Source organism: Lepidochelys olivacea, assembly GCF_965140295.1.
Source record: "Lepidochelys olivacea isolate rLepOli2 genome assembly, chromosome: 2".
In the NCBI taxonomy this organism is placed as follows: domain Eukaryota; kingdom Metazoa; phylum Chordata; order Testudines; family Cheloniidae; genus Lepidochelys; species Lepidochelys olivacea.
In genome coordinates, this window is record NC_140412.1 from 57,520,453 (window position 1) to 57,546,696 (window position 26,244).

Genomic DNA, 26,244 nt, shown 5'->3' on the forward strand with positions numbered 1-26,244 from the left:
CATGGTGGAGCAGCTCCTCCTAGCAGTCTCCAAGCCCGTAGAGTGCGGGCTGCGAACTACATCTCCCAGCATGCAACACTTCCGGGGGACACGGGCTGCCGTGGCATGCTGGGACCTGGGCTTGGTAAACCGTCCAAGGCCAGGAGGCTGGAACGCTGGCTGTCCCTATGGTGGCGGCAGGCGGCGCTAACCTTTGACCTATCGGAAGTGATTGTGAGGCAGCTGGCCCGGAACAGGGGGCCCTGCGAGCAGGGAGTGGAGGCAGTGAAGCTGAGACAAGTGAGTCCCCGCCACGGCCGGCTGGAGTGGAGGGGGCGCGAGCTGAGAGGCGGCCCCCCCCCCGCGTTTCGTCTCGCGGCGGGAGGAGGGTCGCCGCCGCCGCCGAGGCTTTTCCTCCTGAGGGAGGAGCGGGCCTCGCCCTCTGCTAGCCGGGCCAGGGCCCAGGCCCCGCTCCGAGAAGCGGCCACCCCCTGGGCGGAAATCTTATTACTCATCCCTGGGCGGGGGGAGGCTGGGGGCGTGTTCAGGGCTCGGGGCGGCCTGAGGGAGGCTCAGGGGTAGGGGTAGGAACAATCTCATTGGAATCCACACACCGACAACAAAAATCCTCTCTCAAGCAGTCCTGTAACTGTTGCTCTGCTTTGACGGCTTCCTCCGCCAGCGGGGGAGCCGCCTCCTTCCCCTCCCCTCCCTAAAGAGAAAGAAATAATTCCGTTACAAAAACCCCAAGGATGGAGGTATTTAGGAACCTTTTTAAGGTAGGTTACGGTGCTTAGGTACCAAAGTGAGATTTGCCTTGAGATAGATGTGATTGTCTCCTTCCTTTTAAACCTGACCTGCTAGTCTAAATGCTCTTAAATATCTGTAGGGAGTAAAGTAATGTATTTGTGTGAAGAAAAGAGAAACTAAAGTTTCTCATTAATGATAGTCTTCTTTCACAAGTTGCAGTATCCAGCATCTGTGTTACAGCTTGTGAGTGAAGACTGGCACTAAACGGAAAGGACAAATATCCACACACCTTTCTTTCCTATTATATTTCACGCACTTCTGATCACTTGCAGATCATTAAAACCATTTAGACTACAGGGTTCATGCTTGGGGGAAGGGAGAAAATCCTATATAGCACAAGGCCCCTCTTGCTTTGATCTCCAAATACCATAATGTTCTTTGAGTAAAAATGCTGGATATCTTCTGAACCTTCTCTGTACTAGGGCTGCCACTGATCAGGTGAGTTGGGAATGGTACAGGTGGGAAAAGCTTTGTAAAGTTCCCCACCTAGACAGTGCCTTAGAGATAGGAGTGTGGAAGACTTGGGTTTGGCATTGGTATAGTGAAATAAAGGGGTGGCTGGGTTCTACTTTAAAACAAGAAAGAATTTTGTGTTAAATGAGGAGGCAGAAAATAACTTATGCCAGGATTGAAGGCAGAGGTATTTAAAGAACAGTGTACTAGAAGTTTTCTCCTTATGCACAATCATTTTCTTTGACTGTTCCCTTCACATTCTCCCCCACATTCCCCAAAATTACCTATATGTCTATGTAAAGGGTAAATGGTTTTGAAGACTTTCTTGATGCAATATTTCTGTATCATTGTTCATATTTTTCATGTTGTATGCAGGCAGATTAGACTTGAGTGTTCACTTTGTAATTAGAATGCTACAAATAATATTCTAGGGGGAATTCTACACAACTGTGCACATGCAGAATTTGCAGATTTCTTTGCGTCCCTGCAGAAAAATGACTTTCTGATGGGGAAGCAAAGGGAAGCTGCAAGAGTGTTTATGTATCCTTCTGCAGCAACGCAGGGGCATGTGGTTTCAGGCACCTGGAGCAGCTGGCAGAGAGGTAAATCACTGGGGAGAGGAGGGCTGGAGGTGCCCTGGCTGGTTCTGGGTCAGACCCTCCCTCCAAGCTCTGGGCACCCCTGTCAAGACTTATTCCCTGCACCCTGCACTCCCTAGCCCACCCAGGACTTGGGATGCCCCAGGTGGTGGCTTGGTGGTGGGTAAGGAGTGCACTTTCCCTGCATGGAGTGGCTGGGTCTGGGTCAGACCCACCTCTAGAATCCTCTCCTACCGCCCACCCCTGCTTCCTGTCCCCATTGCTCCTCAGCCGCAGGGGGGAGGGGTCACTATGGGGAGCTGCTCCCTCAGCTACCCAACCCCTGTGCATCCCGATGCCCCCACCATCCGGCCCTCCCTGCTGAGCCCCCACACCCCCAGCCCTGTTCCCCCTCCCGCATCTGGACCCCCACCCCTGCACTCAGACCACCAACAGCTGAGCCTGACACACAGGAAACCCCACTGCGACAAGCCCCGACGCCTATGCACCTGGACTACCCTGACGAGCCCCTTGCACCCAGACCCTCACCCCATTGAGCCCCAACCAGCTGCATTCGGACCCCCCACACCCCTCAGCCTTGAGCCAGCTGAATTGCAAATAGATGTGCAAGTTTTCTTTCACACTGCTCTATTAATATACTTCAGTCCTGATCTGCACAAAAGCCCAGATCACAAAGGTATCTAGACTCCAACTTCCATAGAAATCAGTAGAAATTAGGAATCTAAATATCTTTGTGAATCTGGATGTAACTCATCTTTCAGTTCTGTTTCTCCTGAGCAGTAAATGCACTTACAAGAAATTGTGTGGTAACTATGTGAAGTAAACCCATGACAGCGGGGCCTAGAATAACATTAAAACGTAATCACCTAGAATGTAAACAGAACTTAAAACTATACTTTTGTAGGTGAAAAGCTAATGCATTAGCCCACTGCTCCACCTAGCCTATTTGTTTATTGATCAATATTTTGTAGAAACATAGGGCTAGAAGGGACATTGAGGTCATCTAGTCCATCCCCCTGCACAGATGCAGGATCAAGAATACCTAGATCATCCCTGACAGGCGTTTGTCTAACCTGTTCTTAAAAACCTCCAGTGACTGGGATTCCACAGGGAAGCCTATCCAGTACTTAGCAATCCTTGTAGGGTACGTCTACACAGCAGAAGAAAACCTGTGGTTGGCCTGTGCCAGCCGACTTGGGCCATTTTGTTGCTGTGTAGATTTCTGGGCTTGGGTTGGAGTCCGAGCTCTAGGACCCTGCTCATACCACTATACTCTCCCAGATTCTTTTCAGTAGCACAACTGTCTGGCCAAAGATTCACCATTTTGTATTTGTGCCTTAGATTTTTTCCTTCCTAAGTGCAGTACTTTGCATTTTTTTAAATTTAATTTTGATGATTTCAGACCAGCTCTCCAATTTGCTGAGGTCACTTTGAGTTTTAATCTTGTCCTCCAAGGTGCTTGCAACCTCTCCCAGCTGGGTGTCATTCACAAAATTTATAAGCATACTTTCTGTGCCATTATCTAAGTCATTCTTGAGAATACTGAATAATACTGGACCCAGGACAGATCCCAGCAGAACGCCACTAGACACATCCTCCCTCTTTGACGATGAACCATTGATAAACTTTGAGTGTTTTCTCCAACTAGTTATGCAACCACCTTCTAGTAATTTTAATCTAAACTACAGAAATGTGATCTGCTGATGAGACTGTCGTGTGGGGCTGCATCAAAAGTCTTACTCAAATAATGATAAATCATGTCTATTGCTTCCCCTCTACCCTTCCATCCACTAGACTGCTCAGTGAAGGAAATTAAGTTGGTTTAGCATGATTTGTTCTTAAAAAATCTATGTTGGATATTAATTATTACCCTGTTATCCTGGATGTGCTTACAAATTGTTTAATAATTATATCTTTCCAGGTTTCAAAGTTAGGCTGGCTGGTCTATAATTCCCAGGTCCTCTTTGTTCCCTCTCTAAAAATAGGTAGTATGTTTGTCCTTCCCCAGTCTTCTGGGACTTCACATGTGCTCCCATGAGTTCTCAAAGATAATTACTACTGGTTCCAAGATTGCTTCAGCTAGTTCCTTAAATACCCAACCCTAGGGTGAATTTCATCAGATCCTGCTGACTTGAATACATTTAGCTTATCTAACTTGTCTTTAGCCTGTTTTTTCTGCATTCTGGATTTTGTTCCTTCTCCCTCGTTGTGAATATTAATTGTTCTAGGCATCTGATCTCAATTAACCTCTATAGTGAAGACTGAAGTAAAATGGGCATTAAATGCCTCCGCCTTCTTGATGTCATGTGCTATTAGCTCTCCTTCCCCATTAAGTAGTGGGCCTACACTTTCTGTGGTCTTTCTTCTGTGCCTAATGTATTTACAAAACTCTCTTCTTATTGCCATTTATGTCCCTTGCTAGTAGTAATTCATGTAGTTCCTTACCCTTTCTGATTTTGTCCCTACACACACTTCTGTATTTATTTGTGTAAAGATGACATTTTGAAAACTTTAGGGGTGTGAACTCTCTGAATCATATTTGACTTGTATGCTAATGTACTGATGGTGAAGGCACTCATATTACTTCCTTGGTATATTGAAAAAATGGATATAATAGAGTACATTAAAAGTAAGATGTAATATGTTGTTGGAGCACACATAGCTAGATGTTAATATTCTAAAACTACTATGGCCAAAATCTGCCCTCAGTTGTCTTTAATTACCATAAATTAGTTAAGTATGCTGTCATTATGAATTTGTTATCCAGTGGACACAGTAGCTACTATTTTACTGGAACAGATAAATATGTCTTTGCATATCTATATTTGACTGTTATTTCAGTGGCTCTCAACCTTTCCAGACTACTGCACCCCTTTCAGGAGTCTGATTTGTCTTGTGTACCCCCAAGTTTCACCTCACTTAAAACTACTTGCTTACAAAATTAGGCATAAAAATACAAAAGTGTCAGCACACTGTTACTGGAAAAATTGCTTACTTGCTCATTTTTACCCTATAATTATAAAATAAATCAACTGGAATATAAATATTTTACTTACATTTCAGTGTATAGTATATAGAGCAGTATAAACAAGTCATTATATGAAATTTTAGTTTGTACTGACTTTGCTTTTTTTTTTTCTGTAGTCTGTTGTAAAACTAGGCAAATATCTAGATGAGTTGATGTACTCCCTGAAAGACATCTGAATATCCCCAGGGTTGAGAACCACCGGTTTATTGAACCATCTAAGTGGCCCACTGCTTGCACGCTGATATTTGCCAGATGGCCTAACAGTCTTCATTCTCACATGCATAACACTAACTGGGTAAAACTTTGAGTATTGATGTACTTACTAGTACTTTTAAATACGTGTCTGGTCTTGCATATGCTTAGCAGCTGATGCTGAATTTCTTTAGATGACATTTGAAGAGAGCCGTTTTAAAAAATTATATTGTCTAAACCTCTCTTCAAATTATTTTAGTTTGCAGACTGAAGACTGTTCCATTGTTTTGCCAGTAGTCATATCCCAGTATGAATTTTTTTAGCATCTTTATGGGGAAAATCTCTAGGGCTAAATGGTGCTTCTAGGTACAACCTTGATCAAAAGGTGGTCTGTAAATTGCATATCTCCTGAATAGTGTGGGTGATATTGTGCTTCAAACATACCTCCAAGCCACAACTCCCTCCATTTCTTCTTACTATGGGGGGAGGGTGTGGTAATAAGTTGCTGCTGACCTATACCACAAGCACATTGACACCCATGGTAATGGCTGGTGGGTTGCATGATAGTTCCAAGGTGCTATTCATTTTCCTCCAGTCCCTGCCTGACAGCTTGGCAGGCATGTGTGTTGAAGGGGTTAGAGTGTGTACTGTGCTCCAACTTTTGCATGTCCAGACCCAAGGTCAGGGTAGTCTGCATAGGGCTGTAATTGGGGGCGCTTTTTAAAATACCCACTCAGGAGTGTGTCAGTCATATTGTAATCCTACGTGTTTGTTTGACCAATCAATGTCAATTCTTATTTTTTTAATCTAATATGGTATTTTACCTTCAGCAGTATCATATCTGGATGCTTCAGAGAGGCAAAGAACAGATATAAAGCACCTACTCTATTGTAATATTTGTACCACAGGTTGGAAAAAAAAATTTTGACTCCTGCAGGCTAATATCCTGAAGCATATTATTTGATTACTTTTGCAGTTGTAAATGTTAGTGATTTAGAACATCATTCAGCCCTCTTTATTATCAGGCTACAGCTTATCCATGGCCTTCCTCAGCAGTAGATTTGCCATGAGACTGCCTTTTAAAATTTTTCTATTTTCATTATTCGGAATATATTATTTTTTAATTTCATCATCTTTCTTATTTTGCAACAAGAAAGATAAAAACAAGATGCTATTCTGTCTTCACTAATTTCACCATTCACAGTCTTGAATGCCTCAATTGTCATTTGTTAGAAGGAGAAATCATGCAAGACCAATCCTGACTGTTTTCAGCACTTATGCAAGCATTAAATTTCTGTAATTCATGGCACACTTCCTCATGTGAGAATAGTTTGACATTCTGCTTCTGATTTGGAATTAACAGTAAACAATTTTCATTGATGTGTATGGAGTAGCTAATCCCTGCGCGCCCCCTCCACTCCAATAATCCTTATTACAGGGAGCAACTGTTATTGAAATCTGAGAGCTTGTTACAAGCAGATCACTTGGCATCTTCTAAAAACCTGTTCACTATTCAGTAACAAATGTATTCCTCTTTGAAGTATCTGACTGGAGACATGTGGGAAAAGTCTCTAGTATTTAGATAAAATTTATTTAAGAAATTTTCTGCTGGGGAGGTTTGCAGCAATATAATATTAATTAAAAACCAGTTAATTCTGAATAAAATAGGAAATGTTCATAGCTGTTGACTTATTGCAAGAGTCCCAAACATTGTTGAATTAGAGTTAAGGTTCTAAATACATATCAATAACTTAAGAGTATCTTTGCTTTTAAAAATGAACATCTGAAAGCTAGGAAATTCAAGTTAAGGGGGAAAAAATGTGGCTACTATATAGAAAATGCTGGGTTAATGGTTTAGGGTCCCTCAACTTTGTCCTTGTATCTCAATAATCCTGTATATCTCTATGTAAAAGAGGCTGTATAAATCAACCATCCTGGATGTCATATTGACTCTGGATTCTTTGCAATCATATTAATTCCTGGTCAAAACTGTCAACAACTTAAACCATGTTCCACTTGGTTTGTGCAGCAGAGAATACATAACCTGCAAGGATATACCAGATCTAAGATCCATACTGTTGTGGATAGGAAATGGTTAAAATAGTTGTTGAGAGGAGGGGGAGGCCCAAAACCCAAATGTCAGATGTTGACACTGAGAGAGGAGTTGAGTGGGCTTCTGATTTACATTGCAGCTTTCTTAATTTTGGTTAAAAGAAAAGGAGTACTTGTGGCACCTTAGAGACTAACCAATTTATTTGAGCATAAGCTTTCGTGAGCTACAGCTCACTTCATCGGATGCATACTGTGGAAAGTTTAGAAGATCTTACTATATACACACAAAACATGAAAAAACACCTCCCTCCCACCCCACTCTCCTGCTGGTAATAGCTTATCTAAAGTGATCACTCTCCTTACAATGTGTATGATAATCAAGGTGGGCTGTCTGTAGGCAAGGACTGGCCTGTCTCCCAAGATTTGTGAGAGTGTTGGGTCATCCTTCAGGATAGGTTGTAGATCCTTAATAATGCGTTGGAGAGGTTTGCGTTGGGGGCTGAAGGTGACGGCAAGTGGCGTTCTGTTATTTTCTTTGTTAGGCCTGTCCTGTAGTAGGTGACTTCTGGGAACTCTCCTGGCTCTATCAATCTGTTTCTTCACTTCCACAGGTGGGTATTGTAGTTGTAAGAATCTTTAGATCTTCTAAACTTTCCACAGTATGCATCCGATGAAGTGAGCTGTAGCTCACAAAAGCTTATGCTCAAATAAATTGGTTAGTCTCTAAGGTGCCACAAGTACTCCTTTTCTTTTTGCGAATACAGACTAACACGGCTGTTACTCTGAAACCTTAATTTTGGTTGATTCTGAAACAACTGTACAGAGTTGTATACAATGCTGAACTGCAACAACTTCTGTGTGCGGAGAAGGTAACAGGCACCTGGCATACATTATGCTGCAAAACAGTTTGAAGTAGGAAAATTATGTACAATAATTGATTAAAAATCCTTACTCTTACAAAATACATGAATTTTAACATCCACACAGCATATTTAAGGCACTGGTATAAGACTAATTTTTAATTACGGATGAATTTTGTTTCTCAATTTAGAGAAACCAGTGACCGTTTTTCCATGTCTGTCAAATAATTAATTTTGTGAAAATCATAAATAGATATAAATATTATTTTGGGTAAGGTGAATCGTTTAGCAACTTTGTAAACACTTTACAATTCTGTTGTAGGGTTTTTTCCTGTTTTGCCTCTAAATGTTTTGCTTTGTGTTTTCTGCCTTTATGTAAAGGAAATGGTGTCGGAATTGTTGCTAACCAAACATGTGTGCACTTTGGGAGTTAAGCAAGGTTGCTTAGCTGCCTGTTTGGTAATATCACATAAGCCTCTACCCTAAAGAGATGCTCCAGAGGCGGAAACCAACAGAATGTCTAGTATTCATCTTTGTTATTTAGGTGGGTTCTCCGTGGACTGGGCAGGGAAAGGCCATATAATAAAGGAAGGCAGCATGCACTAGTGACTAGAGCAGATGACTAGCAGTTAGGAGATTTGGATCCTCTTCCTGACTGGCACTGACTTAATGTGACCTTGATTAAGTCACTTAGGGCAAGTTTTCCACAAGTACTCAGTCCTGTAAATGTGTATTTGTATTTAAATTCCTAGTGGAATTTTCAAAAGTACCTGTTCTGCATATTTAGGTCCCTAATATTGGCCCTTAACCTTGGTTTCAGTTTTTCCCTCTGTAAAGTGAGGTTAATACTTAAGTAAGGTGCTTCCAGATTCTCAGAAGAAACATGGTATTTAAGTGTTATGACACTTCCCAGGGGTAGTCAAGGTTGTGAGGCACCTCACTACCATCTGCCCTTAGTCTGAAGAAGCTTTGTCTGTGTCTGCTGTCCATCCGCTCCCTGACTCCACTGGTCATAGGCAACACAAGCACTTCTCTCTTAGCCAACACAGGTTCCGCTGTCCCTCTGCAGGTTAGCAATAGACATGCTATGAGCATCCCCCTAGAATGTCCAGCCCTTGATCCATAGGATGTTCTTTGGGAGTAGCCAACCTGTGAATTCTCTAAAACGGTACCCTGCCAGCTTACCAGTGCACCTTAGATTGCCGCTCCACTTAACAGACAGCATTTAAATAAACTTTTGCTTGTTTTACTATAAAAATATCTAACAACGAGTAGGGATTCAAATGATAGCAAGTAGAAATATTGGAAACATAGTTACATATAAAATAAAATCATAAGTCGCTTTCTAGAAGCTAGACTTGTTTACCTAGTTACTTTCAGGTCTCATAGGGCAAAGCTCACCCAAGATCCTTCCAGTGTATTACAGCCAGGCTTGGCTGTGGTCTTCCATTCACAGGACAAGTCACGCTATCAGGTTGCCTCCTCAGTGGTTAAAAAATCCAGGAGGGGATCTCTGTCCCTCAGATATACTTCAACAATCCATTTTCTTTACTCAAATGGGATCCCCTCCTGCTGTTCTGTTTTATTCCTGTACATTTTCTCTTGATTAGCATTTTGGCTCCATATTCAAATAGGCCTGTATTGTGAAGTAGACAATACACACTAAAAAGCTTCTATTACCCACTGCCTGGAACCCAACTACTTATTACCTGCCTTACATTCTCAAAACCTTTTGAGTTAACTTCCAGTATAGATACATAACTCTTTTTTAATATGATCTGTACATACATTTTGAAATGATGATGGCCAGTAGGGTACTGGCTCTCAGATCTCGTATTGCACCCTTTTGGTGTAATTTTGTGGATTATTATGCATATATGTGACCTAGGGGATCCCTGTAGAACTCTTTGCATCCTCAGTGCACTCTGCTAGTTGGCATCAAGAGGTCCCTGGGTCACAAATGTAAACTGCTACTAGAAAATATACTGATTAATCTGCTCTTATAAGGGGATGCACTTAAATTACTTGACTTGCCTATTTCTAACTTATTACTAATTAAATAATGCTTATGACCACTTCCAGCTCAATTGGGAAAGACTAGGTATAGCTGACAACTTCAAAGTAATCCTTGCTGGATAAAGCATTGAATTGTGAGTACAGCCTTCTGTGTGAGACTTTTTGTGTGCAAAAACTGTATATGGGGAAAGGTGTCTGAAAGCAGTAAAATCTGAAGTATAACTTGTGACATTCTTTACCCTTACACCCTTCTAACCACTTTCAAATTTTATTTTTTTATTTCTGGATTTTTCTGTTTCTGGGGTATTAAAATAACAAATTAGATAGGCATCAACATCAAATACAGTTGCCTTCATTCATCCTATTTTTCAGTTTTCTGTGGCTCGTTGTTTCCCATTGGCTGGGGAAAGAAAGCTGGTTGCAGCTTGCTCTGGATCATATTGAATTTGCTCCAGTTATCCTGAGGGTAGTTGCTGGAAAACAGTACAATGCACTTGTTCTCTCACAAAATACTGCATTTATGGGAGATTATGTGCTACCTGTGTAGCACTCCCAGCCTCTTCTGACTGGGTGTAAGGGATTCTAATAGGCTGTCACTAGGTTACCTATTTTCTATCCTTCCTGGGTTCAACTCACCCAGTTTCCCTTTTGTTTTCCTCCCATTTCCTCCTTTGTCTTAGCATTGCCATTTCCTACTCCTCCACCCCTCCTGCTTTTTTCCTACTCAGGATTACACCTGCACTGCTGTTGCTGCTGGTAGTACTTTCCTAGCAGTAAAGTGGAATTGATGCTGTCTTAATCAGTTTCATTGGGTGGGGAAGGAAGCACAGGAGATCCTCTGCTAGAGGGTTCGAAAAAGAAAGATAAATATTACTTCCCCATCTCCAGCTGTGTATCATACCTACTTGGCTCTTGCACTGAATGCTTTCCTCATACTGCAACAGGAGTTGTAATAGTCTGGGAATATAATGTGGTAAAATCTCATTCCATGGTTAGTGGTAGAAGGGACAGAGAGGTGCCAATTGATTCATAAAAATCTACAGGATCATAATTTCTATGATATCACCCTTTGTGTTGTGGCAGTTGGGAGTCTCTTCCTCCAGCTTCAGGTCTTCTGGTTGGTGGAAATTTAGATAATATCCTCTGATAACCAACTCAACCCATTTCTTTCTTTCAAAAGGCCATCGCCCACAAACAAAATGGTACAAAATATGACAAACCTGGAACAGTTATGTAGATAAACAGTTGAGAAAATGTTTAAAAGTCAACTTTTTTTTAAAATTATACTTTCAACAGGGATGCATTGCTTACATAAAAGACATGCATCTTGGCTAATCCTAGGGAAGCTAGCCTTGGCATGTAGAACTGAAAACATGTTTTTCATCAGTCATTGTCAGTGTCGACTATGTCTACAAAATGCTGTTAGACATGTCACACCGATCCTTGTCTACGTCACAGTCACACATCTTTGTACAAGGTAGGCTGCTGGCCGAACATTTGCAGAGTGGTGATCATCTGGTCTTTGTACACAAGCATTTGATTAGCTGAAGGATTGATTTTGGGAGCTTGTGTAACTTCAGGTTTCAGGTAGCAGCCGTGTTAGTCTGTATTCGCAAAAAGAAAAGGAGTACTTGTGGCACCTTAGAAACTAACAAATTTATTTGAGCATAAGCTTTCGTGAGCTACAGCTCACTTCATACTGATCACACCAAAGACATATCCATGTCCACTAGGGGAGGGTAGTTTTGGTTCCCCCCAGCATTATAGAATGCCATTGCTTGATGATTTGCCATCTTGATATCAAGTATAAATACACCCCTTTTGGGGGGCAGTTTTTCTTCATTTGTCCATTCCTTGGAAAACATCCATCAACATAGCTCTGCAAGCATTGTAATGTTGGTCTTCAAATGGTAAACTTGGCATAGAAATGCCTACAGTCCATTTGACCTCATCAGTGACTGTCTCAGCCATTCTGAGCACCTTTAGAATGAGGAGAGAGTCTTTGGAGGCTGAATCAAATGCCCTCCAGTAAGATAATTTGGTCTTTCCAGCCAACCTTCCAGTGTCACATCTTGAAAGGACATGGAAACCTGGCAGTGCGGCAGCTTTTAATGGTTCAAATGATAGGAACACATCTCTGAAAGATATACAGCGATTCTGCTCCTAAGCAGCAGGTACAAAAAGAATCTTGCTGAAGTCTTGGGTAATGTCTCACAGAGCACTAGAACAGTAGCACCTCTCTTTGTGACATTTGATGGCATGCAAGATAATTTTAGTGTGCACCTCCTCATGGGAACTATAAAGAAACACCACTGAGGAGCTTGAGGACATACCTGTATTACTGCATGCAACAGCAAAATTCTTTGAGCAATGCAAAGGCACAGTGGAGCATTTTTTCTGCGAAGTATGTAGTTGACTCTTCCTTCATGCAAATATGAGACTAGCTTCTTCACTGTGACATTGAAGATATTTGTTGAGTCAATGATTTTTGTTTTGGGCAGATACATGACCACAAAGTGTCTTCTTTCTAGTAATATTTTTAATTGATTCTTCTACACAGGTGTCAGACATGAAGTGGATTTTGTCAGGGGTCCAGTATTTTCTTTGTAATCTCATAATGAAATATTCGTCAAATCGTGGGCAGATATTAACTGTTCCTCGTTTGTCGAGAGCTTATTCCTCAGCCATATCATGTATGATTGCTACACTGAAAGGGCTTTGCTAGCATAACGTACTGGTCATGTAGTCTATGGGTGCTGGCTAAGAAAGACCACGCAAGAAGAGCATTAATTTTCTTTTTGCCTGGCACGTATGCATTGTTCTGTCACATTCAAACATCAGTTGTGGTACCCTGGAGAACTCATACTTTCCCAGTCTTGTAGATCAACATCATGATGAGATCTGGATGTGACCCAGGAGAGAAGCAAACCATGACCTATGGTTAACTTTTTGTAACAGTCCATGCACCTTCACTTTGATTTTCTTTGCATACAAACACAACTTTAGTCTGTTCTTGATTGGGACCCATAGATTGACAGAACCTTGGATAATTCTTTGGGTCTTGACTCGTGTGAAGCCTTCGAAACCCAAAGTATCCATTCGACTGACATATTTAGCTATCTTATCACTGAATAGTGCTTTTGTCATGATATTAATGAGCTCTGCTCTGTCATATGCTAATACAATTTGAATAAGCTCATCCTGTAGCTTTAAAATTGCCCTTTCTTGGCATTTAACACTACCTAATGAGTCTAGATGTTGCTTAGTTACTTCTGGGGAAGTCATCCCTCCATGATTGATGTTTGGTTTGAAATTAGATGGAGTTCTGGGGTTGTCAGGAAAGAGCGTTTGGCTGCTGTTATGGCCACCTACCCCGAACAATTTTCATTGCTCTGTTTTCATTTTCTAGGACTTCGTCTGAACCAAGTGCACAGAAGGGAACTGATAACCTTTTAACAGCCCAATTTCCTTTTCAGAATTCTTCCCATATGTCAGCATCAGACTCTTCTAAACTTCTTATTTTAGCAAGGTACCAGACAAGCATTGCAGAATAGTTTGATTAAATCTAAAACAAAAAAGTATGTCACGTAGTCTTCCAGTGCTGCAAGGTGCAAATTCCAATTAGCACTCCCACAGATCAAATAAAGAGCAGCAAAGACTCAGCCCTCTTCATGTATCACCATATCATCCCAAAAGTTGGCTTTGCTATCGATTCAACCTGATCCAAATTGCTTGATCCGTTCTGCGATATTGCAGCTCTCCATCATATGCAGTAGGTCATTGAGAGACTGCATGTGTGGAACTGGTCTCGCAAGTCCTGTACACATTAGTAAATGATTTCAAACACATGTATGTTATGTAACTATATGCAAACCATTTGTGGATGGATTCAACTAACTTCTGGCTAGATGCTAACATCTTAACCAGTGCCTCATTATTATTCTTTGCATAATGAACAAAGCTGATGGTCAATACTACTGAACTGCTTTTTTTTTACCAATAATGGCAAATCAGCTTGAAGCACTCATTCTGTTTTATATAGTAGTCTGAAACATTAAAAAAAATTAATCCAAGTATCATTCTAAGCATTAACTGGTAATACAATACTGTCAGTCAAGAGCCACAATTTAACTTCGTGAGAGCTGCATGTGTGACATGCCTGTGTTAAGTATAGTTAAAACATTTTTTCAAATATCTATCTATGCAATTGTTCTAGGTTTGTCATGTTTGGTACCATTGTGTTTGTAGGAGAAAGGGCATTTGAGTGATACCCAACTCAACCCACTTCTGACAACATTATCAAAATTTCCACCAACCAGAGGTCCTGAAGTTGGGAGCCAGGATTGGGGGTAGGGGGGCAGTGACTCCTTCAACAACACCATAGAGTGACAACACTGAAATTATGATTCTGTCGATTTTTTTTTTTTTTTTATAAATTGACACCTGCCTTACTTTTCTACCTTTAACTTTTCTACCATTAACCTTTCTACCATTACATATGCTTCTAGCCTATAAAGTGAAATTAGGTTTGTTTCAGTATTACGCTGCTCCTGAGGAAGTGCTGTGTGCAGGAATAGCAACATTTATGGCTTCCCTGCGGGAGTTCCCATGGAAATATCAAGAACAGGGTGAGCACAGGGAAAATAGGGAATTTGTATGAGCATGTGCACAATTTAACCCTCAGAAAATTTTAGACTCAGAAGTACACCGGACCCTCGCTAGAACACGCATCTACATAACGCAAATTTTGATATACCATGGTTGCAGCCATGGATCCCAAATTTAAGTACAGTACAATTTTTTTGAGTTTTAAGTGACCTTGTGTTCATTACCTTATAATTCATGCAAGATTGCTGGAGGAAAGACACATACTGTATCAGTTTGATGAGGAATTCAATTTCGAGGGATTTACAGAGGAGAAAGTTGGAAGAACAGATATGAAGTGGATTCAGGAGCTGTCCCAGCAACTGTCTGGGCTCGGGGTAACTGTTCAGCCACAAAATATTGAGTCCTGGATAAGAGGCGACGATGAAGCAGAAGAATTTTGTCCCGTTGCTGAAAGTCTAACGGATGACCAAATTCTTCAGGTAGTAGGACCAAACAACATTCCAGAAGCTGAAGAATTGGCCTTCGCTGTGGAAGAAGGGGAAGATGAAGTGGACGTCGTTCCAACGTCAGCTGTGACCGTAGTTGGTTTAGAGACTGCTTTGAGATGGTTTGAGACACAAGACGTTGAACCTATAAAAATTATGCAGCTACACAGTTTGCTAAGCGGAAGCAGCAAGAAGCAAAAGCAACTCACTGACATTTTTTAAAAAAAAACTAGACTAGTTTATTGTAATGTCTACTTTAAATCTCTAATAAAGCAACACTTTCTTTCTCGTTTGTTTCCTTCAAGTAGGAGTTTATTTTCTAAGGTTTTCAATACTTTATGGATGGTGAAGGTAATTAGCACTACAAAAATTTCTATACGCATATTTATATATATAGTGTACATAAATTTCTCTATGGCATTCCATACGCGAAGACGGAAGTTCATGGCACCTGAAAGCGGACAGTCAAAACAAAGCACACAAAGCATTTAAACAAATCCATTAAAAACGCTTCCATTTTAAAACACAATTTCCACTGACACCCGTGGTGAGTACTGTATCTTGTAGACTTGTTTTTCGCGACAGTTCTGAGTTTTGATGCTATCGTTAGCCCGCTATAACCTGGAAATACACAACTACATATACCTGTATTGAAATTTCAATCACAAAAATATAATTTCATTTTAACGCTGTCCCCGCTATAACGCAGTAATTGGCATGGATCCCAAATCCCGCGTTCTAGCAACGGTCCAGTGTATGTGATGGTCAGGAGCGTCTCACCTATAAGATTACTGGTTCAAATTTGGCTTTGGTCCATAAGAAAAAAAATTTTCCTTTAATTTGTTTCCTCGGTAAAATGGGTATAATACGTTGTTTGGTGGCCTTTGTAAATGGAGTTGAACGGTGGCTTCCATTCTTTTCATGACACCGCCTGGCACCATTGTTTAGTCTCACTAAACACAGATGGCATGAATAGGTATGCAGACTGAACTACCCTCTCATGCAGAGACTGACAAATTTCAGGCCTTGTTATATTTCTCAGCAAGCAGATATGAAAGGTGGGAGGTTCCCCAGTAATGTTCAGGAGCTGGTCCCTGGTGAGAAGTGTCTCTGCCACTAGTCACTGGAAAGGACTGTTTTCTCTACTGGATTTTGTCTCTACCCTGCTCAGAGTTCTCTTTATCAGCCTCTGGCTAATAGGTATATTATTGTCAAGCTTCTATGATCCCACTCCCAAACTAGTGGAAAGGAAAAGGGGCTTTCTCTCTCTTTGCTTCTCCCACTTTCCCACAAGGTTTCTTGTCTCCATTTCTCTATCCCTCCATCAGTGTGGGAGATAGGGGGAGGGGGAAGAAAGAGGTCTTCTGGTACTCTATCTTTGCCCTAGCCTCCCTTTTATGGTCCTTCTTTGTAGTGAATAATTCCAGTGCCTGCCTCTGCTGTTACTCACAGCTTTCCTAAGGAGTAGAAAGAATCACTAAGAATTCTTGACATTTTCATTACTGTCCACAGAGTTCTGAGTAGCATGTGTGAAACTGACCAGAATATTGTTAACTTCACTGCTACTGGTGCTGTTTTCCTGAGTCTCTAGGAAGCCCACAACATTCTATTAATATGTGTTCATTTTCATGCTTCGAGGGTTAACCCCAAATAAATGTAAGGAGTTGGTAAGTGGGTGAGTGGAATTTACCTTTCAAGCTGTCCTAGAGTTGTCTTTTTCCAGAGCATAACTGGAGTGACATACAAAGAAACTGGAATTGCTGTTGTCCATACTGGAATTATTTTGCAGATGAAGGCTTCAGTTTTTACACTTGTTTAGCCGTGAACCTTTCACCGGTATTAACTGCACTGTGACACAAAGTGCTTATTTTTCTTCTGTTTTTTTCTTACAGGAATTTTGCCATTGTAGTAGCAAAATCTATGTACACAGATTTCTCCCCTAAAGTTCTCGAAACTATAACTAGCTTTTCTAAGAACCTTGACTGCTAAAGGTTTAAAACTTTATTTTTACAACATAGTCAGCTTTCACTTCGTAAAGCTTGTGAGAATCTGATGCATAGAGAACACATCCTGAAACTTGAATCTACTGAATACTTCTAATCAGACTTGTATGTCATCATGAAAATTTTCTTTATACCTAGAACATCAGTCTTTATGGTAGATCACTTAAACTCTGACTTATGAAATTACTACTAAAAAGTAATTTTGACGCTTGTGTCAATACTTCTTGTTTTCAGACCATCTTACAGTGAAAGCTGCTGTCGCAAAGCAATAAACATTTAATAAGGAGAGAATGGGTAAGTTAATTTTTTAACAAACATCTTTTCATATTTTTAAAACATGAAACACGTTGGGAGGCTTTTAGAATGATGGAATTGAGTAGGAAAGGGCTCTGAATTTTGGAGGTTGCATTTTTAAGCTTTACGTAACAATTAATTTTGCTTACTATGTCATCGTAATTAACTTGATTTTACGTGCTTGGAGCTGCCCTATCTTTCTCCATTCAAATGACTGCATAGTGAGAAAATAGCCAGCTTTTAACGTGGGCTTGGGTGGATTCAGTTATTTTTATGGACACTGACACCTTCCCAGCTGTATTTCTTTTTAGCAACTTGAGCTTTTGCATTAATAGTAATTGGTGGAAAATCCTCATCTAATAATTTATATAGTAATTTTATTTTGATTAACCCTGATAGTCCTGAGAGTAAGCCATGTTTTCCGAACTGACTGCAAGACATAATTAACAAGACTCTTTACAAGTTCAGTACGTATTTGGTACACTTAATCTCTAATGTTTCCTTAACAAAAGAAATCATTGATTTTGTTTTTGGGTGGCAGAAGAAATGACATTTACTAATAATTACTGATTAAATTCCCATCTTCAAAAGTACATCTCTCTTCTCTTACCACCTCTGGATTCTGCTGGAAGGAAGTAAATTTATCACCTACCTTTCTTATAATCATACTTTTCTTTTTGTACTGACTGCAGATATTGAGGGTGTCTAGCATCTTACTGATTATGTACAAATTAAAATAAATAAGCACATTAATACAACCCTGAAATGGAATCTTATGTAGAATATACAGTTTATTAACTTCTCTTTAAAGAAACTTTAGTGCTATTTACTATAGTAACTTATGTAAATGTATATTATTTTTGTGGAAACACACACTACCTGAAAATAGACTTTTATAAATACAACTTCTAATTTTAAATTGGATTAAAGTGGTGTTTTGCTTTTTTTATCACTTCAGGTTTTGAAACTTTTTTGAATTTTTCTGTAGTCTTCCCTTGGATCACCCAAAGGCACAAGTTGAAATCTAATTAATGGTGTGCGGGAGGGGTAAGAGAGGGAAAAGAGTTTCAGGTATTATGCTCTCTGCCTAATTTTGTTGTTTTACAGTGACATTTACTATTACTTAAATAATTTTTTTCCTGCTGTTGTGTGAGTCACATAAACAGAGGAAACTATTTTCCGTTTTTTTCTACTTTAGACAGCACTTTGAACAAAGAACATTTTGTTTACTCTTTGTTGCAGTAAACTTACGTTACTTGCAATAATAAGTAAACTTTCCTCAAATTGACTTTTTAAAGTTGTTGTGGTTCCTTTTTAAATGAATGCATTAATGCAGGCAAAGACTTTTATTCTGTGAATTGCTCTCTTAGAAGCATGACAACAGATAATGCCTGTAAGAAGAGATGTTTCTTCTTCATTTGGCAAATTCTTAATTACTGTGTTCTAATGTATTAACGCTAGAAACATGACCTTTCCCTGGTAATACGACTTCATGAGGATTGTTTAACAGCCACTTTAGAGCAAGCAGAAAGTATAGTCTCAGATTTGAGTGGCAGGGTTTATTTTTATTATATAAAGGAAAAAATTAACCCTGAATAGACTTTGCTAGAAAAAGAAATAATGTCTGAAATTATGTTTTGACCCATTGGTCAGGGACAAGGGAATGAGGGGACAGATCAGTAACAGTATATTAAAACTAAATTAGCTCGCTAAGAAACAAAGCTGAAAAATTCAGCAGATAGCAAAACTTAAACTTCAAAAGAAACAAACAACTTCCTCGTCTTATCCTCCACCCTCTCCTTTGCTACCTTGCATTTCTTTATTTCTTTGGTCTTTCAGAAGTAAGTGCACTGAGGCTTCATGCTTGTAATAAAGGCATAAGCTATACTGGCTTTCTTCATACTATGAAAGTACTAACCAGATATTCTGAAAGTATCATTTAATCTGTTTTCTGTTATAGATGGAGAAGAGAAAACATACGGTGGGTGTGAGGGCCCTGATGCTATGTATGTGAAGTTGATATCGTCTGATGGTCATGAGTTTATTGTAAAAAGAGAGCATGCGTTAACATCAGGAACAATAAAAGCTATGTTGAGTGGTCCAGGTAGGTGCAATGTGTTTTGTAGCATCTTGTAATTCAGTTATTTCACTTTCCTATTTTGTGGAGTGTTTGGATTTGTATAATCTGTTATATAAAAGTTGAATTTCTATTATGAATAGTGACTAGTCCCAGTCCAGATTGGTTTCTGTTCCTATGTGAACAATTCAGCTTTATCTAGTCTTGTATTATCAGTTTTATGTATATATTCATGTGCCAACTGTATATGAAGTCTTTGGGTGCTATCGTAAGACAAGCAATTACAATTACTACTATTTTTGTCTGTGGAAGTGATTTTCCCCCCTCCCATTCCTTCAAATGGCATATAGGTGGGGGAGAGGATTCATTAAGATTAGGAGAAGGCTACATTTTAAAATCTTTCAGTTACTGATAGCCAAAACTAATTGCTACAATCCCCATCTTGAAATTCCCTTGGATATCACTGAGGTGGGTACAGTCTGAAACTTGGAGTGTGCCCCAGATGTGCTGATTCTGCTCCATCCCTACTCAACCACTGGGCTCTGGAGAAGTCTGGGCTCTGCACTGTTTCCAACTCTTGTGATTCTTTTGCTAGTGATGGGCACGGCTGGAGCCTAATCTTGTGAGGATGCCCAAGCTGTAACCCTTAACAGACAAGTCTTTTGATTGGTCATCTACTCTAGTTCCCCACCTCCTGGGTCTAAACAATCAGTTGAGCTGCTGCAGGCAGAACTCTCCCCCCGCCTCCATCACTCAGTAACTCAAAGCTATTATCTTGGGATTGGGCATGGGAGCTAAAGAGCCCAGCAACTCAGGGCAGCTCTGCTCCCTCCTTCCGTCTCCTCTTGTATGAGTAATGGGGACAGAATAGCACCTCTGCTTTCCCCCACCTCCCCTCTCCCTTCTTGCAACACTTAGCCTGGGATGGGGGGTGGGGTGGTGAAGAGCCCTTGGAGCTGCCTGCCCCCCCCAGTCCTGGAAGGTGAAGAGGGGACAGTACTGCAGCCACCAGCACTGGGAAAGGAGGGTAAAGAATCCCGGGAGGAGAGCAGAGGTGAGGCTGGAGTAATGTGCTGATGGTGGGAATGGGCAGAACTAATGAGGGAGGTGGGGACAGGATTGAGACTGGGAGCAGAACTAATTGCGGAGTAGGGGATGGGCAAATGATGGGGTGAGAGCTCGTGTAGCAAGGGCAAAAAATCACCTTACCCGATAAACTTGGGAGAGTGGGCAACATGAACTCTTGCACACTGGGGTTGGGCAGGGGAAGTTCAAAAATTAAAAAACAAAACAAAAAAACAATACCTCTTTTTGGCACAGAACAGAGGTTTTTTTGTTTTGTTTTTTAATCTCATGATTTTGGGGGCTTACTCATGACTTTATTTTTGGCAATATTGGGGTAGTTACACAGTCTTAATCTTAATTTGTTGTCACGGGCTATACTGGGGGAGTTCAGAGCAGCCTTTTTGCCTCCTGCTTCTCTCCCTTTCCTCAAGTTGGCTCTGCAGGAGGGTGCTACCTGCCCACTCCTTACTCCTGGCTCTCCAGAACTCCTCTTTAGGCCCTTGCAGTGTGAGTCTCCCCAGCCGCTCCTGACAAGCGCCTGAGCTGGCTGCACAACATCCAGCTGGTCCACTTCCAAACCATGCCCAGAAAACATCTGTGTACACTTATGCATCATGCCATCCACTTTCTTGCCCTTGTGTCCTGCCCCAACACCACGTTGTGAGGCCAGCTGAGAAGGGCAAGGAACTCTGAGCCAATCTGTACTCCACTCTGGTTCCATGATACACTGGGTATATTTGTTGGCAGCTCCTTTGGAGAGTTATGAGTATGAACATGTACTTACTATGGGTCACGAACTCCCCTGATGCCTGTCACTTCTGTGATGAGAGGGAGACCCAGGCACGCATCTATGTAGAATGCATCATCTTGCAGCCCCTCTTACTGAGGTTCTAGCTTCACTTTTCCCCACATTTCCTGATCTGTGCACACCTGTCACTTCAGGAGGATGAAGCTGGATATAGGGGGCACTCTGTGACTGGGTGGGGTCTATTTCCAGTCCCTCATTCAATCACATCTCTGGACAGAGCTCCTCTGGGGAGTGTACATTGACTCATTAGATGCCTTTTGAGGAGCAGCAGGTGCTATCTGGAGTTCTATGCTTGGTGTTCCCTTCTGGTTCTCTGATTTTTCAACCTTTGACCTCACTCCTGTAGCTTTTTTTTCCCCCTCCCTCTTCCGCCCCCCCTTTGTTGTCCGATGCACTCACTTGTAGCCTGAGCTGAGTGGTTCCTCCTCTTAGCTGAGGGGGTGGTCCTTTAGTTTTAGGTGGGCCTATATCTGCCTGTCCCACATCTGCAAATAGTAGTACATGGCTGTGACTCTGTGGGCGAGGCTTGCCAATTAAGAATCAAAAAGGGCTACAGCAGCAGGAAGGAGGAAGAGTCCTGTATAATCAGGTTCCATGGCTGAGCACATTGTGTATAAAAAATCATCAAGGTAAAACTGTTCACAAGTGAAAAGATTCTAGCTGCCAGATAGACAAATTATATCTGGAGATATAGCAAATGGTCTGTGAATATGAACCTATATTAAAACTAAAGGGGCCAAAACCAAACTGTGCATCCGAATCCTCTTAAATTTCAGGGACAAAAGGGCATTCAGACTTAGATTTGGGTATATGAAGTCATCTCATGACCGATTCTGGGCCTCATCCAAAACTGCAAGGGGTTTATATTGGCTAGTTACACCGCATTGGCTGTTCTCTAGTTAGTGATTAGATTCACATTTTTGAATTCACCATTCTGTCACATCTTTAACAAAAACCCACCAAAAATATTCATTCTGAATATCATCAAAATAGGTGGGAACACCTGCTGAACAGCTTCTGCTGGAATATCCTGAGCAAGAGTCTGGTCCAGACGTGGTAAAGACTACATCATAAGATGACAAAAAAACAATACAAAACACCTCCTCCAACTTTCATTTGGCTGATTGTGAGTTTCTGGCTGAAAGTGTCACAAAAACACTTGAGTCTTCAGTGCCATTTAAATCAAAACCCAATTTTTTTAACTAAATTTTGAATATCTGTGTACATGGATCTCACTCGTTGGTGCATTTGCACCCACCATACAGGATATGAGAATCTTTTAACCAGCAGTTTTCCTTGGGGCCATGCATACATCTTGCATGCCCTTGCACTGCTCCTCCCAAGACAATAAAGGGCAAAGCCACCCCAGCTGCTACTCAGTTCCTTCTTGCTGCCTCTGGTCGTGAGTCATAACAGCTTCATTGTCCTCTGACCTACAGTAGTCCTATCTTGTTACATTGTTACTGTACCTAATTCTTTCATATATATTTTTTTTTTCTCTACAACTTTGTGGTGGTGGTTTTGTGGTTTGCTTGGTTGTTAGCAGCCCATTGGCCCAAAAAAAAAAAAAATCTCAAAATTAGGTAGGTTTTTTGTTAGCTAGCTGCCATGGTATTGTGGCTGCCAGCAGTATGACTGAGTCAAAATCTCCAGTTTTTAAATCCTGCCTATCATGCAACATTGTGATTTATCTGAATGAGGGACACATCAAATGACTTTTTTGCTTAGGAAAAGGCCATATCCTCCGCAATGTGTGCAGTTTGCAAATCTTTTTCAAAATGCGTCTAGTAAGCCAGGGAGATGCCCTTAAAGTGAAGGACTTCCTGATGGAGAAAGCCGTGAGAGGAGCATCTGACTCAAAAGTTGTTCCTGGATCTCCTTCAGAACCTCATTCAGAGAGTGCTCCATCTATAAAAGATGTCACTCCAGGTTCCCAGAGAACAAAGAGAGCTCATTCAGTCTTTGAGTTCTTTGACGTTGAATTTCAGATTTCCTTATCCTCCCTGGCCATGGGAGAAGGGAGCACAGCTCCAAGTCTGGTCCTTGGCACTGCTCAGAATTTCCAGTACCATGTAAGAAAAACCCATGGAATCTTCATTCCAGAAATTTGGCTAAATCTGCAGCCGTGAAGCTGGTATAACATTCAGCAACGAGAACCAATCCTGTGCCAGTCAAAATCAACTTCAGAATCATCCATTAACATCTCTAATTGCTGGACATATGGACTTGTACACTTTTGTGACACTGTTTGCCAGGCTTTGCCTAAGACCATTTCAATGGTGACTGAGGTCTGTTTATCAACCAAGCGTTCTCTTTGAGAATTTGTACATATGGATCCCACTCTTGGTGATCAGTAAGAAGTCCACTTCTCTAGGAGGAGGGAATCTCAGAGCTTATCTAAATAAGGACTGTAGTACTACCCAACCAAAGTAAGCATCAGATCTGGAGGCTGACACCACTGAATAGTGTTGGTGAATGTATGAATGGAGTTCCATGTGGTTTCTCTGCAAATTCCAGCTATGGGAGATCTAAGATATTCCTCCAGTGGTCACCAAACGTTTTACCTCACGCACACCTTTTCCTCTGTCCATGTCCTCTCCCTGCCCCGAGAGCCATGGCTGGGAACATGGCCATGGCTCTGACGGGGGGATGTGGACGGGGTAAGGAGGCTGGGCCCACAGGTGGGGGTGAGGCTGGGGGCGGAGGCTGACAGGCAGGGGCTGGCAACTAGGGCACCTAGCGTGGAGCTGGGGCCAGAAACAGTGCTGGGTGGCGCTCCCTCCCTGTGCCCCCCCAGATGTTCCTCCGTGCCCCCCTAGGAGGGCATGCCCCACAGTTTGGGGACCTCTGCCTTATAATAACTAGTTCTTTTGAGATGTTCTGTACATGTGGATCCTATGTGGACCCTCTGCCTGTAGCTTGAGTTTTACAGCCCAGAATCTTGACAAAGGAGACAGGAATAGCATTTGGGGATGCTCTGCCTTTTATGCCTTTGGGATGGATGACATGGGAGCATACAAGGTGCATGTGCAACACCAACAGACACTCGTGTTTTAAAAGATTCTGATCTCAAGTGCATGTGCACCTAAGAGTGGGGTCCACTCGTACGGAACATCTCTAAGATGCACAGTTACAGCAAGGTAAATAACTGCTCCTCCAGCCACATAAAAAAACCTCTTCAGACATAATAGAAGATTATGAAACGTGAAAACATTTAATGGATCTTGATTTCAATGATACTTGAATATTTATTTGATGTGGATGTTCCCTATTTAAGTTGCATGGCTTTACAAAGTGCGTTTTAAAATCTGCATTGCCTTCCCATTAAATTTGGGCTGGATTGTCTTCAGTAGTCTTGCCTAGATGTAATTGATTGGAAATTAGTAATAAATTCTGCTGATGATTCTCAAGATGGGAATAGAAGCTGTTTCGCTCTCAGAAGCTGTATTGGCTCTGCAGGGATAATAGGAGCCCTATTGTGGTAGGTGCTGTGCAAACACCCAAAGGGTAGACATGGTTCTTGCCTTAATGAGCATACAATATAATTAAAGACAAGACACAACAAGCAAATGACAAACTGTACAAAGGAAGGAAGTGCAATGGTAACAAAATTAGGTTATGTGGTGCCCCTGTTGTACAACCAGATGTTTTCAAATCATCTGAAAGGTTTATTTAAACAAACTAAATCGTGCTCCCTAGCAGCCAGGCCACGTGGTCATCATCGATAGACCTTGTTTCTTGTAGGTGTTTACATCAGTGTGGGTCTCACAGGGCTGAGTATGGAACTCTCAGAGAGCACTCCTAGCACAGACTGAGATCAGGATCAAATCTTTGCTCCACATATTGCTTGTAGGCAGTCAGATTAACCAAAACGAACAGAATATTTTTAAAGAAAGGTGATGGAAGTTGTCCTTGGCTCCAGTAATTGTGGCATGTCTTAACACACTGTTATACAGCTTGTACACTGAAAATGTCTAAATCCTAACAAGAGACTACACTGACAAAGTGTTCTAGATGAGTTTGCACACATGCAATACAAATGTATTCATTATCAAGGGAACTTTGATGCTGATTCTTTCTTCCTTTTTTTAAACAGGTCAGTTTGCTGAAAATGAAACAAATGAGGTGAATTTTAGAGAGATTCCATCCCACGTCCTATCCAAAGTATGCATGTATTTCACCTACAAGGTTCGCTACACTAACAGCTCCACGGAGATTCCTGAATTCCCAATTGCACCTGAAATTGCACTGGAACTGCTGATGGCTGCAAACTTCTTAGATTGTTAAATAAAATAAATTATAATAAAAATGTAAAACTTTTTTCAGTATTTAATACCTGTAGTTCAGTTAGTAACTTTTTTCATATAGCATGCTGCGTGTGTGCGGTTGAGAACTGTAAAGTTCACTGCAGAGGCAATTATCTTCAAATCTGTTGCATAGCAATCATTCAAGTTTAAATTTGTTTTGCTGATTACACAAATAAGGCCCTTTTCACAAACAGACAAATAAATAAAAATGCCAATTGGTAGATGGCTATGCCTTATCCTTTAGGTATGGCAGAACTTTATCTTTTAATGCAATATTCATTTAAAATACTGGAGTTTAGGCCAATGCTACTTAAAAGCTAATATTCGCTAAATGTGTAGGTGTTTAGCGTTTCTAACTTTCTCTCATTGTCGCAATTTTTAAACCTCTGAACTTGATCACCTTACAGGGTAATTGTCCTTTTAGCATAGCTATAACTTTAAGTTATATCAGCACTTGCATTATAAATCCCCTTTTTCAAGGATTTGTAAACTGGCAAACATTCACTTTGGGCTGAAAACAGTATCTAGGATAATTTTTTGTTTTAATCAAAATTTAGCGGTGTTTTTAGAAATGGAAAAGTATACCTGGTTTATTTTTCAGTCATAAC

The 26,244-nt window shown here is 41.0% G+C and overlaps 1 protein-coding gene across 2 annotated transcripts; it reads left to right on the forward strand.

The window, feature by feature from the left end:
* The first annotated feature begins 120 nt into the window (after window positions 1–120).
* On the forward strand, window positions 121–25,662 carry ELOC (elongin C). 2 transcript variants are annotated; one of them, XM_084619823.1, is made up of 4 exons: window positions 121–279; window positions 17,320–17,379; window positions 19,340–19,483; window positions 25,426–25,662. In XM_084619823.1, exons 2-4 carry the CDS (start codon window positions 17,376–17,378, stop codon window positions 25,614–25,616), a joined length of 339 nt encoding a protein of 112 aa, XP_084475949.1. In that variant the 5' UTR covers window positions 121–279; window positions 17,320–17,375; the 3' UTR covers window positions 25,617–25,662. The 2 variants fall into 2 exon arrangements, with proteins under 2 accessions (XP_084475949.1, XP_084475950.1); XM_084619824.1 differs by lacking the exon at window positions 121–279 and adding an exon at window positions 588–758.
* The last annotated feature ends 582 nt before the right edge of the window (window positions 25,663–26,244 follow it).

Coding starts and splice junctions, on each gene's coding strand:
- ELOC (XM_084619823.1), top strand. Junction 19,484..25,425: donor AGCTATGTTGAGTGGTCCAG/GTAGGTGCAATG, acceptor TTTTTTAAACAG/GTCAGTTTGCTGAAAATGAA.